Source organism: Macaca mulatta, chromosome 11 (genome assembly GCF_049350105.2).
Source record: "Macaca mulatta isolate MMU2019108-1 chromosome 11, T2T-MMU8v2.0, whole genome shotgun sequence".
Taxonomy (NCBI): Eukaryota; Metazoa; Chordata; class Mammalia; order Primates; family Cercopithecidae; genus Macaca; species Macaca mulatta.
In genome coordinates this window covers 51,401,160-51,415,910 of record NC_133416.1, presented here as the reverse complement: position 1 = coordinate 51,415,910, position 14,751 = coordinate 51,401,160, and the positions used below count along the sequence as shown (strand labels likewise).

General features: G+C 37.6%; 1 protein-coding gene and 1 long non-coding RNA gene across 6 annotated transcripts in view; one reads left to right on the top strand and one right to left on the bottom strand.

Moving 5' to 3' along the window:
* LOC114670831 (uncharacterized) overlaps positions 1–14,751 on the top strand; it is a 43,822-nt gene that overhangs the window by 18,697 nt on the left and 10,374 nt on the right. Inside the window, exon 2 of the long non-coding RNA XR_013400668.1 lies at positions 2,492–2,660. This is a non-coding gene — a long non-coding RNA (uncharacterized LOC114670831). The remainder of the gene's footprint in view (positions 1–2,491; positions 2,661–14,751) is intronic.
* The window catches only part of TMEM117 (transmembrane protein 117), a 564,266-nt gene continuing 561,517 nt past the window's right edge, over positions 12,003–14,751 (bottom strand). For 4 of the 5 annotated variants that reach the window (XM_077952512.1, XM_015151464.3, XM_015151466.3 and 1 more), the window contains one exon: positions 12,003–13,731. In XM_077952512.1, coding sequence (XP_077808638.1) covers positions 13,085–13,731 — 647 coding nt within the window. In that variant the 3' untranslated portion in view covers positions 12,003–13,084. 5 annotated transcript variants of the gene reach the window in all.

Below are 14,751 nucleotides of genomic sequence, written 5' to 3'. Positions count from 1 at the left end.
TCCATTAAACCTCTTTCTTTTGTAAATTGCCCAGTTTTTGGTATGTCTTTATCAGCAGCATGAAAATGAACTAATACAGTAACTCGTTAGACATTATGCTTCTTTTTATTTTATGTTTTAGTGGTGGGAACTGCAAGGTACACTAATTTGGAAGGGATGTCAGCATGTTTCTGACCACAGGGGCCCCTGAAATTTTATAAATGTTTCAGGCCCCACAATTTTCTCAGGGCCCATATGCTACCCTGTTGGGCACGTATCTATTACCAAGACCTCCTGCATGCCAGCTATCTCTTGCTTATTTGCCCCTGTAACTATAGTATCATTGATGAAATTGATCAATGTGAAGTTCCCTAGGATATCTACATGGTCCAGATTTCTTTGGACTATGTTGTGCCTGCAGTAGGAAAGTTATTCTTGCGTAAAACTATACATGTATATTTTTGCCTGATTTATGTACATGTCAATGGTTTCCAATACTCTTTTTTGATTAAGATAGAAAAGAATTTATCTGATGAATTAATCACTGCATATGTTGTACCTGAGGACATATTAACCTGCTCTAGCAAAAATATTGAATTTGGCACAGCAGCTGTGGTTGGAACTATAATTTGGTAGAATTTGTGGTAATATTCTACCTTCAGGACACACCCACTTTTTCCAGAGGTCAGACTGGTAAAATAAGCAGATATATGATAAGGATGACTACCTTGGGATCTAGAGGTCTTCAAGAGTGGCATTAATTTCCACTCTTTCCCAATCTGGCACAGTATTTTAAAATTTGCTATCTTGGCTGAGCATAGATGATTGGTTTTAGAGACTTCTGCTTGGCCTTCTCCACCATGATAGCTTTCAGTCTATAGGCCAAGGACAAAATGTGGAGCTTACTTCAGGTGTTAAGTGTATCAATCTCAACTATACATTCAGGAAAGGGAGAAATGACTACAGGGCAGGTCCATGGATCCAGTGAACTTACTACAAGCTGGATTTTGGCCAGGACTCCATTTATAACTTGGTTCCTGAGTGCTCCTCAATATAACAACAGACTATTATGACACTGCTGTAGTTTGAACACATCCCCAAATTTAGTATGTTGAAACGTAATCCTGAAATTCATATGTTGATTGGAGGTGTGGCCTTTGGAGGTTATTAGGATTAGACAAGGTCATCAAGGTAGGGCCCCATGATGGAACCCTGATGGCTTTATAGGAAGAGGAAGAGAGACTCGAGCTGACACACTCTTGCCCTCTCACCATGTAATGACCTCTGCCATGTTATGGCACAGAGAGAAGGCTCTCATCCAATGCAGGCACTATGTCTTTATACTTCCCAAACTTTCCTCCAAATGGATCTGTAGCCATTTAGTCAGGTAAGTGTGTAAAATGTGAAAGTTTGGTAGAATCGTTGCCATAGTACATGCTATGGTGTTTTAGGATCTTTCTTCCCAAGGACCCAGTTCTCTCCTTTATCAATGGGCTTCAGGTCTTAAATTGGCTCAGGTCTAGAAACTGAACAAGGGTAATGACTTATTAGGGTGATTATGCTTAGTCTGCTGATCCTCTGTACGTAATTTCTTTTGCTGTAGCAGGCTGAGTATCACCCCAGTCGACTGCCCATTTACTTTGCCTGTAAAGACACATCTCCTATATTTTCTATAGATCTGACCCATTGGAAGACACTCTAACCTTGCCAGGAATCACAATTAATCATTATACCCTGGATTCCATTATTTAAGCACCACCACATGGCCTCAATTGTTTTGGGGTGTTATCAACTCCACTGTTATAAGTCAAGTAAATAACAACCTTTCTCACCATCAGCTGTGGCCCACTATAGCTCTGGTGGTTGCTGGAGCTACCACTGCTCTAACAAAACACTGCATCTGGCACAGCAGCTGTGATTGGAGCTACTATTGGGTTGAGTGTGTGGTTGTCTACGTTTAGGTGATGCCATTGCCCCTCTTACCAATACATTTATTTGTTTTTGGTCAATGTTCATCTCCGGGGCCTTCCCGTGGAGCTTAATCATCCAGTGGCTCTTCTGGCCTTATGTCATAGCTCCATGACAGGATGTGTGTTGCTCCAGGGAGACTGTGTCCCTGGGCAAGGTGGCTCTCTACAGCTGAGGTAGATCCTAAAGGAGCTGACACCTGGAAGCTGTTCACTGAGTATATCGCCTGCTGCTGAACGGAAAACACTTTGTAAGAGATCTGGGGCAGCACACCTCCATGTCGACCACAAGTGATTAAGAGGGTTTGTATTGGTATTCTTGCTGTTTTGTGAGAACTCTTCGCAGAACTGAAGTTTTTCTTTTGTTTTGTTTTGATTTAAGGAGCTAGAACTGGGAAAGTATGAGTACCTTTCTACTTTTGTATATTATTTGTACATAAAAACCCAGATATAGCTGCCTATTTCTTCCCTATGTCTAGGCTTAGGTTAACTTTTTGAAGAACACTACATATTTCACTTTATTATATGAAATGAAATCTTTGCAGGTAATCCTTTTTGTCCTCATAAAGACTTGAGTTACAAGAGCCTTTTCTGAGGTCCTTCAGCTGGGTGGCCCAACCATTATCTGTCACCATGACCCTGCTGCATAGAGCGAGTATATGGACAAAGAATCCCTGGAGCCAGTTTGATGTACCATCCTCCCACAAGCAGGTGGTGAGTAATTTCATCCAGTTGTGGAGAAGGAATCTTGACACACCAAAGTCAAAATTGATTTAATTATTTTATTGTATTGATGGTGCCTTGAAATCTTTTCTTGATCAGAGTATTTTTTTAAGTATGCTACACCTAATAATGCCATTTTCTGCTTAAAATTCTTTAGTGGTTTCCCACTATCTTCAGAAAAAAGTGCAAAGTCCTCAACATGGTCAATGAGGCCCAAGCATGATCTGAACCCTGCTCACCTCTCCCATCTCAGCATATCCTTGTTATAAAAAAAGTGTATTGTAAATAGACAAGTTATAGTTGTATGTATTCATAGGATACAAAATGATGCTATGATTTTGTAATACAAATGTGGAATAATTAAATCAAGCTAATTAACATATCCATCCTCACAAATATTTATCATATATCCTGAGAGAGGTACTAGATATATAGGATTTAGCCATACAAATAACTAGAGGGAAATATACACTTAAAACACATAATGACACAAATAATGATTTAATTATAGCTATAAAAAGGACTTCCTTTTTTTGAAGGTAGACTGTTATAAAAACAAATGCAATCTTTCCTGCCTTAGCAAAGCATTATTATTTGGCATTATTTCAGTTGTTTTTTTTGTGCAGGAGCATCCTTAGGTCTGTGGATTTGGTTTTGTTCAGTCACTGACTCCTACCAAAATCCAGCGGTGTCCCAGCAGCCTGCCCCCAGCAGTTAGGTTTGTTCTCAGGAGCCAGCCCCTCCTGTGTGGGGGTGGGGTGGGCACTGAGGTGTTACTTTTCCCCATATGGTGTGTCTGGTGGTTGGGACTAGAATACAGCCTGGTCTCTTGTCTGCAGTCCATTTTCTAGTACCCTGCCCAAAACCCGAGACCATTTGATTGGAGGCCAAGTGACTGGTCAATCACAAAATGCAAACTGGTTGATGTCCTAGCTTGGGATGTCTGTATGCCTCTCCTTTGGCTTCTCCCAGGAATGCTTCCTGCTTCAAACTGGACAGATTTCCCTGGAACAAATGACAAAACCTTGCCAGCGCCAGCAGTGTCTGCTGCCACACTTCCCTCCATATTGGATCCCTTGCATCAGGGGCTCTTCTGCCTTCTTTAGAAGCTACTCCTCAACCCTTTCAAATAGAGGAACTCTGCAGCGGAACTGGGCCCCTGGCTCTTGCTCCAGTTTTCTTCAATGTCCAGATTTATTTGTTTTCAGGCTTGGATGATGATACATATTTAAGTCCTTAGGTCTCAAAAAAACCAAAACAAAACAAACAAAAAAAACTACAACCCACAAAAATCCCTCTACTCTGTCCTTCAGAAGGGACAACAGGGTATGGGGCTGGAGTAGGGTGGAGTAGAAAAACAGCTTACACTCATTGCCTTTAGATAAGAGGTGACTGATGGTAAAATGCCAAGCAGGCAGAAAGAGGGGCCATAAGACACTTCTTGTCTAATGTTTTGCCCTCCCTCCACTGTTGTCACTCTGTGTAGAATCCTGGCTGGCAAGGTTGGCTTGGATGGATACTTACACTTAGACCTCACACTATTGATTTGCTTAGGGCTAGGTGCCAGGCTTTTCTTCCAGCCCGTACACAACTAATCAAATTAATGGATGCTGCTGCTGGTTCTCATCAAATGCCATTAAAATATAACTCTTTCATGAATAATTCTAAACATTGGCACAAAGCAATTGATTACAAGAACTATATATTTCAAATGGGAGGAATAATTGATGTTTTTAACATGTAAATAAGCTTCTAGGGAGTTCTGAGATACCAGTTATAAAAGTACAGCTATAATCACAGTTCATCTGAGTTTTAGAGCTTCCGATTTGTGTTTATTATCCAATTGTGGCTTTCAGAGTGCAACATGTAAAATGCAAGCCTGTTTCATCATCTCAATTTCATTCTGTCTGGTCCTGCCTGTAAATTTACTAAGTGCTATGGGTCTGCACTCAGAGATATGAACTGTAGAAAAACATACAGAATGGGGACATTCTATTTCCTTTCTTCTAAAAGACTGGCATCTCAAGATACAGAGTCAGTCATCACATAACTGCCTTCCCATCAATCACAGTCAATTCACCATGAAAAGCTGTAGTAGAAGAAGGAACTGAAGAGTCAGGTGAAGATATTGCACTCTTGTCTCAGAAATTAGTGCAGGGGACTTCCAGCTGCCCCCCTGACTGGCTGCTCTTTGTTTAACTCTCTCGTACTTTGTCCTGGTTTGCTCTCACTCCCTACTGTGGGTCTCCCTTACTTGATAGTTTTGTTCAAATTTTTCTGGCTCAACTGGGATACTCTCTTTAAATTGGATTTTTTAAATTTGCCATTCTTACCTCTCATTCCCCATACTGAATGTAAGAAATAACACTGCCTCCCTCTTAACTGAAAGGATTTGACTGGCAGAGTTCACTCCTTTACAACATCTATCATGGAGAGGATCAGATAATTTGAGAATATTGTGCTACATAAATGAGTCAATTCTTTTTTTTTTTTTTTTTTGGAGTCTCGCTCTGTTGCCCAGGCGGGAGTGCAATAGCATGATCTCAGCTCACTGCAACCTCTGCCTCCCTGGTTCAAGTGATTCTCCTGCCTCAGCCTCCTATCTAGGATTACAGTTGCCCACCACTACACCCAGCTAATTTTTGTATTTTTAGTAGAGACAGAGTTTCACCACGTTGGCCAGGCTGGTCTCAAACTCCTGACCTTAAGTGATCTGCCTGCCGTGGCCTCCCAAATTGCTGGGATTACAGGCTTGAGCCATTGCATCCAGCCTGAATGAGTCAACTCTAAATACACTATTTTACTTAATATGTAGTTATTCAGTCAAATTTTATTGAGTCAGAAACTGTGATAAAAGATAATTAATGTATAATTCCTCCTCCCACACCAAGTCATCATTATAGGCAGGATCAAAGTGTTTATAATCTAATAGGAGACAGAGATATATAAACACACAGTGGAAGAAATGCTAAAGATACTATAATAGATAAAAGGTAGGTCATATAGGAACACAATAGAGGGGCAGTACATTTTATTTTGGAAGATGAAGAAAGACTTAATAAAATAGATGATACTTGAACTAGTCTTGGTTGTTATGGTGGAAAGGGGGATTCCAAACAGAAGACACTGAGCAAAAGCAGAGTTGAGTGGTACAAGTGATGCAATGGAGAGCTGTCAGTAGTTCAACATGGCTGCAGGGTTAGAAGTCACTGGACAGGGGAGACAAAAACCAGAGAAGCTGGCATACAGTCTTGAGTGCTAGGCAGTAATCTGCATTTTATTAGTGGTTCTCAAATTGATGTTTGTAAGAGAATCACCTACAGAACTTTAAAAACTCAGCTCAGCTCCAGCTCCATCCCAAACTCACTGAATTGTACTTCCAAGTGTGAGACATGGCTGGGCATATTTTGTAAATTCTCTTCTGATCAGAAACTCCCCAAGCTTATTCCCTGTCCTTTGTGGGCATAGAGCTAAAGAGCATTTCCTAGCATTCCTTGCAGTTAGGCAGAGGCTGTAACTGAGTTCTGGCCAATGGAATGCAAGAAGTGATACATGATACTTCCAAGTTTATTCCTGGAAATTCTTACAGCATCTTCCTCACCTGCTCTCCTTCATCACCAGCCTGCTGAATATGCTGAAGGCTGTAAGACTCCAGAAAGTCAAAGAACCTCTTACTGAAACATGTCTGAGTCCCCGAGTCATTGTATGTAAGGCCACCCAGTGAACACCCAGTTCAGTGGCCATATGAGCAAGGAATTGATTTTTATTGTGTTAAGCCACTGGGATTTTGGAGTTGTACACAATACTTGTGAAAACCACTGCTGAGCAATAACTGGTCACTGAAAGTGTGAAGTGTTACAATTGGATTTACACTTCAGAAATATTATTCTGGTACAAGTGTGGAGAATAGGTAGCACTGGAAAAAGTGAGAGCCAGGAAGACCAATTAAGATTAATTGCAGTCATCTTAGGAATAGAATATGAGATTGCAGCATGGCAGTAGTGATAATGATGGAGAATAGGATAGTGGACCAATTATAGGAGACAGAAGTAAATAAAATCTATTCATTTTGGAGACCATTTGGTTATGTAAATGACAGATCCTCTGAGGTTTCTAGTGTATTTGAAGTTCAACATGTTGCTCCTCAAATTCAAAAACATTATAATTTTTCAAAGATAATTTTATAGTAATTTCATGGTTATCAAGCTTGAAGAGTAATAGTGAAGAGTTCTTTCCTGATCTGGCCATTGCTCTTTGTCTCATCTTATACATTTTGTTGCAGTCAAGAGTAACTGTTTTTAAGTACAGATCTTTTCTAGTGTGGTTTGGCTGAAGTCAACTGGAATATCCAGATAAAATGATGTATTCAAAGCAAATAAGTCTATATGGTAAATGGAAAACTCTGACACTGTTTTAAAATTTTATTCTACAAAGCACTGTGGCTTGGCTGAAGTGTTGCCCTGATTCCACAGGCTGCCAAGGTGAGCTTTCTAAAAGGCAAGGCTAGAGTGACACCCCAATTCAGAAGTGGCTACCTCAACTGCATCCAAATACAGCTGGGAGATCCTAAAGTGCAGGGGCTCAGGTGTATGTGTCAGCTTTCTTTAAATGCTGAAGACACAAGCACTTTCACTTCAGGATTTATGAAAGGTGGTGAATGACTGGCAAGATGAGAGTGTCCTGATAAGAGAAGCTAGTAAAGCAATCATAAAAGGAAAGAAATAATTTAGAACTCTAGAGCCTAGGAAACCTTGAGGAATAAGTTTGGCCCAGCAGCTCCAAGGGATTATGACCACTGATTTCAGACAACATAGCTGCTTGCTTTAAACTAAGGGATCTGAACTTCTGTTAAAAGTGAAAAGGGATTACATTGCAGCTTGTAGAGTTCAAAGCAACCGACGGGGACAGAAAACTGGGAGCAAATGGCCTAATCATGTTTAATGGCAACATCAACTCGGAAGAAGCCGAGGGGGTTCTGTTGAAAGCTGTGCACTAGAGGGGACTGGAGCCCACGCCTGTCATATTCACCTCATGTCTGCATGACTTGTTGCAACCACTTGCATGATTTCACGTATACAGTCTTCTTTGGTCATCTTCAAAACCCTGTGAGGAATTCCCATTCCAGGGAGGAGAATAGGAGAATAACTCATCATATCAAGGGAAACATCTTCATGGCCAGTCTTGATACCTGGATAAAGATTCTTAAAAATAATAAATTTGGAGTCATCATTTCAAAATATGTTTGTAAAATATGGTTGTCTCTAGAGCCCATATTCAAATTATGCTTCCTAGAACTGGCCATTAGCTAATCTTTTTTTCCTCTTGTTTTAATATTCATAACTACCAGTTCTTCCTCCAGCATTCTCCTGGGGATATGTTCAAAACATGCAGAACTCCAGTCTCCCTTCCCCAAAGAAAGTGAAATGACAAAAGAAACAAATTCCAATGCTAGGAATTGTATTGGGACAAATCTGTGTCGTGGTTTTAAAAATGTAGCTTAAATCAAAACACCTGGCAATGAACTGACTGCTTTTGCCATTTAATTTGAACTTATCTGTTTCAATCATATGCTTTAAATTGCATCCAGGCAGCTATTAGAAATTAATATTTAACTTAGATTCTTGAGAGGTAAGAATTGCTAGAAGTCAAGCATATTTATGGCTTTACAACCATTTCCCAGGTTATCCTTACCAAAGATCCCATTTGATACAGATACTCGAGTTTTGATGGGTGTTTATAGATGTTTGTGATGGAAAACTGGAGTCAGACAAGCCTGAATTCCAATCTTAACTTTGCATTTGGCTAGCTTTAAGTCCTTGGGCAAGTCAAAAATCCTCTCTAAGCCTGAGGTTCATCATCTGTATAGTGAAATTAACCATATTTACCTTCAATTGTTAAGGTTAATGTGAGTATTGAATGGAATATTTATTTTCACATAGAAAATATTCAAAATGGTAGTATCATTAATATGAGAATTGAGCAAAGATCTGGATAGGGTGAAAAAGTTTACTAGAGCAAGGAGTATCTATAAATTGGTTTTGTTACTGTAATTCTCAATTATAAATTATAGTGGTCCTTCTCAGTTATGTAAGTCCTTAAAAAGCCCGATAGTACAATTGGTATTAAGGAATTTAAGACCTTAAGAAAGCTTATGTTGGAGGTAGATAAATAAACCTGTGAAATGTGTTTTATATTCACTGAAGTAAAATAATTGATACCTCACACTAAATTAAAATATTATCAGTAGTATTTTATACATATTAAATTAGTAATACTTTCCAAATTTGTTTCTCATTAAATTTTTTCAGAATCTCTCTCTAGGAGAAAGTACCTGCAAGATATTTTCATTTACAGGATATCAGCTTTTATATATTGATAATATGCTTACAAGCCAAATTTGCCCCGATGTTCGTTCTTCCATCAAGGATGTTCCAGTCTCTCTAAACTGATGTGGTGATTTTTCTCTCTTCTCATGTTGCCTACTATAGTTTGTTTCACAGTAACATTTCTCCCCTCCCAGGTCTCATCATGCTCCCTGGGGCAGACAGAGAGTAATTTCAATGCTAGAATGTTTAAGAAGCCAGCTAACCAACCAACCAACCAACCAACCAACCAACCAACCAGCCTTTTATGTAATACCGTCGCTGAGTTATGTTGAACATAACTTTTGAGTGCTCTACACAACACAGAAGAGTACTAGCCTAATGAGAATTTTATGGTGAAGTTCCTTTCATAGAGGCTTCTATCCTCTCCCTGCAGTTTTAAAGCCTGTTTAAATTGCTGTTTTTAATTTTAAGATTTCATTGCAGCAACCTTCACTTGTTCTCCACCATCTGCCTAACCTTCTCTTTTCATTATAAATATCCACCTATTTTTCTAGTTTCTTCAACAAGAGTGACTTGTGAGTTATAAATACTACATCTAAACTTCCCTAGTTGTTCAAATAAGACAGTTGTAGACCAGTTTAAATGGAAGCAAGCCAAACGTTTCTGAGCTTGACTCTGTTATCTATATTTATTCTCACTAATTACAACTCTATGCACACAAATATGTTTAAATGTCTAAATGGGGATAAATGAGGAAAGTGCCAGTTTATCTGCTGCAGAACTAATTGAGTTTCTCTTGCTCTCTTAAAGGTAAGGGCTGGCTAACAGGCCAGAGTTGGGTTCTGAGGGACAAAGCTCGAGGAAATCAGGCCAGATAGGATAGTGAGCCAAGTCACAGTCTCAGAGGAAAAAACCAATATAACCCTACTTGTAACTGCCTAACCATGAGTTGAAATTTAAAATAAGGGTCAGTTCACAGTGAAGACAGATAGATAAGAAGCAATGGCAGGGTACTGAGGTCTTAGCTGAATGTCAGATAATCCCGTTGGCCTCCTGAATTATCAGTTATAGGGACAGTTAAGAGTGATTTATTAGCACTGTTTTTCTCATATTTTATATTGGGCTGTGTTGGTGACCCATGGGGCAGCCAAATAATGTAACAAAATTGCTTATGGACCCCAGTGGTGAGTTACCATGTATTGAATCCCTCCTTCAAATCTGAATGCCTATGTTGCACTTTTTTCCCTATACTGTCAGCCAGCGGTGCAGTGTTTTAGGACATTACCTGTGTGAAATCTGATGCTACAGAAAAAAAAAAAATTGTACCTGGTTGACTCTTAGGGCAGATGCAGAAGAAATAATTCTTAACATTTTAAATAGAATTTGCCGGTGATCTCAGTTATGCTAAAAGATAAGGTAACATGATAAGTAGCTACCATGGGGAGAAAATGGGGTAACTAATTATGATTATACAATACAAATAGACATGTGGTGATGAGATTTATGTCTAAGTGTATATTATCAGGCACAAATTCATAGTGTTTATTTAATTTTCCATTTAAACTACTAATGAAGTACTCTATAAATGTAGGATACTGAAATTATGTCAAATTAGTTCAAATTCTGCACTGTGTGGAAGAAAGTACTGTAATTACTGAACAGTAGAAATATAATTGTTTATAGTACTTAAGCATCACTGCAATTAAGACATCACATTTGTTAAGCTTTCTTTAGAATCTGTGCTTAGTAATTTTTTAAATCTTTTTTTTTAACCTCAATTTCTGAGATTGCTACACATCTCTTTTTAAAATGTCCTTAATAATTTAAAAGTTTTGGTACTCAAAAAGCTCTGTAGAGTCTCAGTCTATTGGTATATGACTCAGGATTCAAGACTGAACGTGAATGGATTTAATTTTTACTTTGATTTTATTTCACTTCAGTATCTTTACTTGGTATAAATGCAATACCGAAAAGAGGCAGCAAAAGACGAAAGTAGATCCGCGTGTAGGTAAGAAAAGGTCACTATCAGTAAATACAGTTCAATAGTGGAAGCCTTAGAAGGCTGAAGTCTTGTTTGACTATTAAAATATCCTTGGAAATTATTCCATTTGTTACTAAATTTATGGAAACTTTAAATATATATTTTCTTTTTTTTATAGTTTTTCTAGCTAATCCCTAGAAACACATAAACATGTTGTTCTAGGTTTGTTATCTTTTTTCTTACTTCTGCTAATTAAATTTTCTCATTAAAACATTTTCCATTAATACCCATGTAAAAATTCTCAAATAATATTTTTATAAGACATGCATACTGATAATAAACATCTACTTCCTAAATCAACTTCTTTCTTCATTCTACAAGACTATGACTTTCAGAATAAATAAAAATATGGTGCTAGGTGTTTTTACATGTCCCAGAGCTAAAAGTTGAATGTTCTAGGCTGCCAAAATTTAGTAATAGCTAGTTTTGCCACCTATCACACATAACATGGTAAGTTCCTTTGGATAGTATGGGCAATGGGTTACTATAGTGAGCTTGATCTCTGCATTTGTGTGTGTGTGTTGGATATGTTTATGATTCTAAGTAGCACCATGCATGGCTATTAAAGGTAAAAGTAACAGCAGGGGCATGGTTCCAAATGCTTAGTAAAGATGTTTATTAAAGCTGGCTCTCAAGTGACAGATAAATACATAGTTCTATTATGCATGCTAAATTCAGTATGCTGCAAGCTTAAAAGCAGATAGATCAAAACAAGAGAGATTTAAAAAATCATAAAGACAAAATGCAGCTATGTCAGTGTGTGACAGGAAAATATTTTTTCCTTAAAAGTGATTTCCCCTCACCCCGTCAAGAAACGTAACCACAATTTATGGAACAAAATTGAATGCAAGTTGGCAGAGTGTGCCTTTTCTTAACTTGCCTGGCATCAAGCTTTAAAAGCCCCATGTAAATCGACTTTTCTTAAGCCAAGGTACAATTAAACAAAAAACTACATCACATAATTACTGCTGTATAATTCTTATTTATTAATGTGCAATATTTAGTTCTTAAAAAACAAAAACAAAAAACACACACGCAAAACAAGACATTAAAAAAATTCTTTCATGCACGGCTTCTCTACCTGACAAGGTTCCGCTGCATGATTTTTTGAGGAGTTCCCTTGCTCGGGGTTGGCATATGTTTTTCAATTTTCACTATCCAGAGTCATATTTGCAGAAAGATATACAAATATTTTTAAATGGTGGGCTGTGCTGCTCTCACATGATGAAAACTTCAGTTCCTTGGTTGGGGCTTTGTGTAAATGCCAATAAATTTGAGAGTTCACCCAACTGTGTCTCTTAACCTTTGTTCCCAAAGGTGAAGGGCAGGATTTTTAATCAAGTAGCAATTTATCTTTAATTAGGAAACATAATTAGGTATTATCACCTAATTGCAATTACTGGTGGGAGAAAGTCACATTTCACGAGTAGTGACCCATGTTGGGTTATAGATCTCCCATTACTGAATTTTGCATCTGTATTTATATTTGGCAGACAGCCAATAAAAATTAAAAGGTGATCAACATGTTTCTCTGCAGTCCAGTTGTCAAAGTCACCAACTCTGCTGCTGAATAAGAAACCAAGAGATACTTCCTGAGCCACATTTAGCTATTTCTGTTTACTGCTCAGACATCAAGTGTAGATCAAAATAGTTGTATACAAAACGCCCATGTGAAATAGGTTAGGTAACTGTTCCACACTTCATTTCTGGTACAGTTAAAAACAGTTTAATGTCTCAAGGCACCACTATGGTTGAACATCAGATACATGGGTCATCAGCTAATCTTCTACTATGCTGTAAAGTCAGTAATAGCTTGTGCAATTGTGAAAAGCAATCTCTAGAGGACTGTTAAGTATACAGTAGGCACGTGTATTATAATACAAATAGAAAACAATGAATCCTAGAAAAAGCATGTTGAGCACCGTTGTGGCATTGTTCATATTTTTACCTAACACTATGTAAACCTTACATATACAAAATGAAAGACTAGATTTTTAAAGTTACACTCAAGGTTGCTTTTTGTGCTATCTCCAAGTCTATCTCCGAGTCTAGTTCGTAGGTGTACTTTTAGAAGTCGCTGGGTCTTGATCAGCTTCTGTTGCACTAGTAGATTCGTTCAACTGTGAGCTCAAGTTTTCCGAGGTTAGGTGGGAAGACTTGTAGACGATCTCATTGAAGTCAGACCTGATGCAAACCAAAGAAGGGTCATTCAAGGGGTCTTCTACTGAAGCCTGGGTGTTTTCTCGAGTGATTCCCATGTCTTTGCTATGTTCTGATGGAGATTTTCTTTTCATGCGAGTGTAAGTTTTGTCTTGATTCTCCATGCGTGGCTCATTTTTCAAAAATCGTCCAAAGAACCAAATAAAGAATCCAAACCACACAAAGGCTATCAGGCTTGGAACAAAGGCCAGACACTTGACATCAAGACTGGCTCCTATGAACCTGCTGTGTAAGAACATGTCTCCCTCAACATATGTTTTATTAGTCTGAGGGTTAGTGTGATTGGACCTCCATTCCCAGGATAGCTTGGTTCTGTTCAAATCTTTTAAACTTTCTGAGTCTTTCACTGTATATATCTTCTGCCCTGGGCCGATATATTGCCCATATTCATGAGGTTTATAAAATATTTGGTTCTTCCACATATTAAGATCCAAAATCAAGACGAGGAAGATAATTCCATAGTTAAACCATTTGCCTGCATTAAAAAAGAAATACTGCATTAATCAAAGGGCCATAAAATTGCAATAGGGTTTTCTTCAATAAAATGAGGATAATGGTATATAGCATAAATTGTTAATGTTTTAGACTGGTTAACAATTAATTTTTTGAGAGTGCTGTGCTGCCACTAAGTGAATTGGCAAAGGGAATTTACTAAATGGATTCTGGGCATACGAAAACACAACTGTAGGTCCCTGAGCCAGTAATTTATGGTATTTATACTAACAAGATCAAGTCTCCCTGTTTTATAGGCACCATAGCTATACTCAAATTTGGTTCCATGTAGGTTATCCTCTAGAACATTTCAATTAATGTGAAAAAACAAAGTCTAATGAAATTCTTAGAAAAGTTCAATGTATGATTGAACATCTCTTACAGTTTTATAATTATGTCTGGGCAAGAAATAAATCATTTTGCAATGCAAGCACAGCAGTATATCAAATGAATTCATATTGCTGTTTGTAGGTGACCTGTTGATTAAACCATTAGTTGATGTGATTCAGATCAATAATCCTTGAGCATTTATTTCAAGACTTTAAAAATAATTGCATCAGATTCTCATTGAACAGAATGCATTTATCAGACATAAATGTAACCATACTTTATGAACTGCTTGAAAAGATATATTTGAAGAGATTGCAACTAACATTTCTTTTTTTAGTATTTAAAAATCTTATATAAATACAATATTTAATGATATATTATCAAATGAAATTTTTACATTTGCAAATGGAAAGAATGTGGAAAAAACTTTTCAGGTATACTAGAGTCCATTATAATTTTTATTATAATTTCTACAAATGGACAAAAAGTGAAAAAACTTTCAAGTGATACTAGATTCTATTATAATTTTTTCATTATAGATTATTGCAAGTTTTACAGCATCATGTATATTATAATAATACAGTAATACCTGCCTTATAGGTTTGTTGTAGCAAGTTAGGGGACGTATGTACCGGGTTCCAGAAGCTTTAGTTAAAATAATTTTATGTATTAT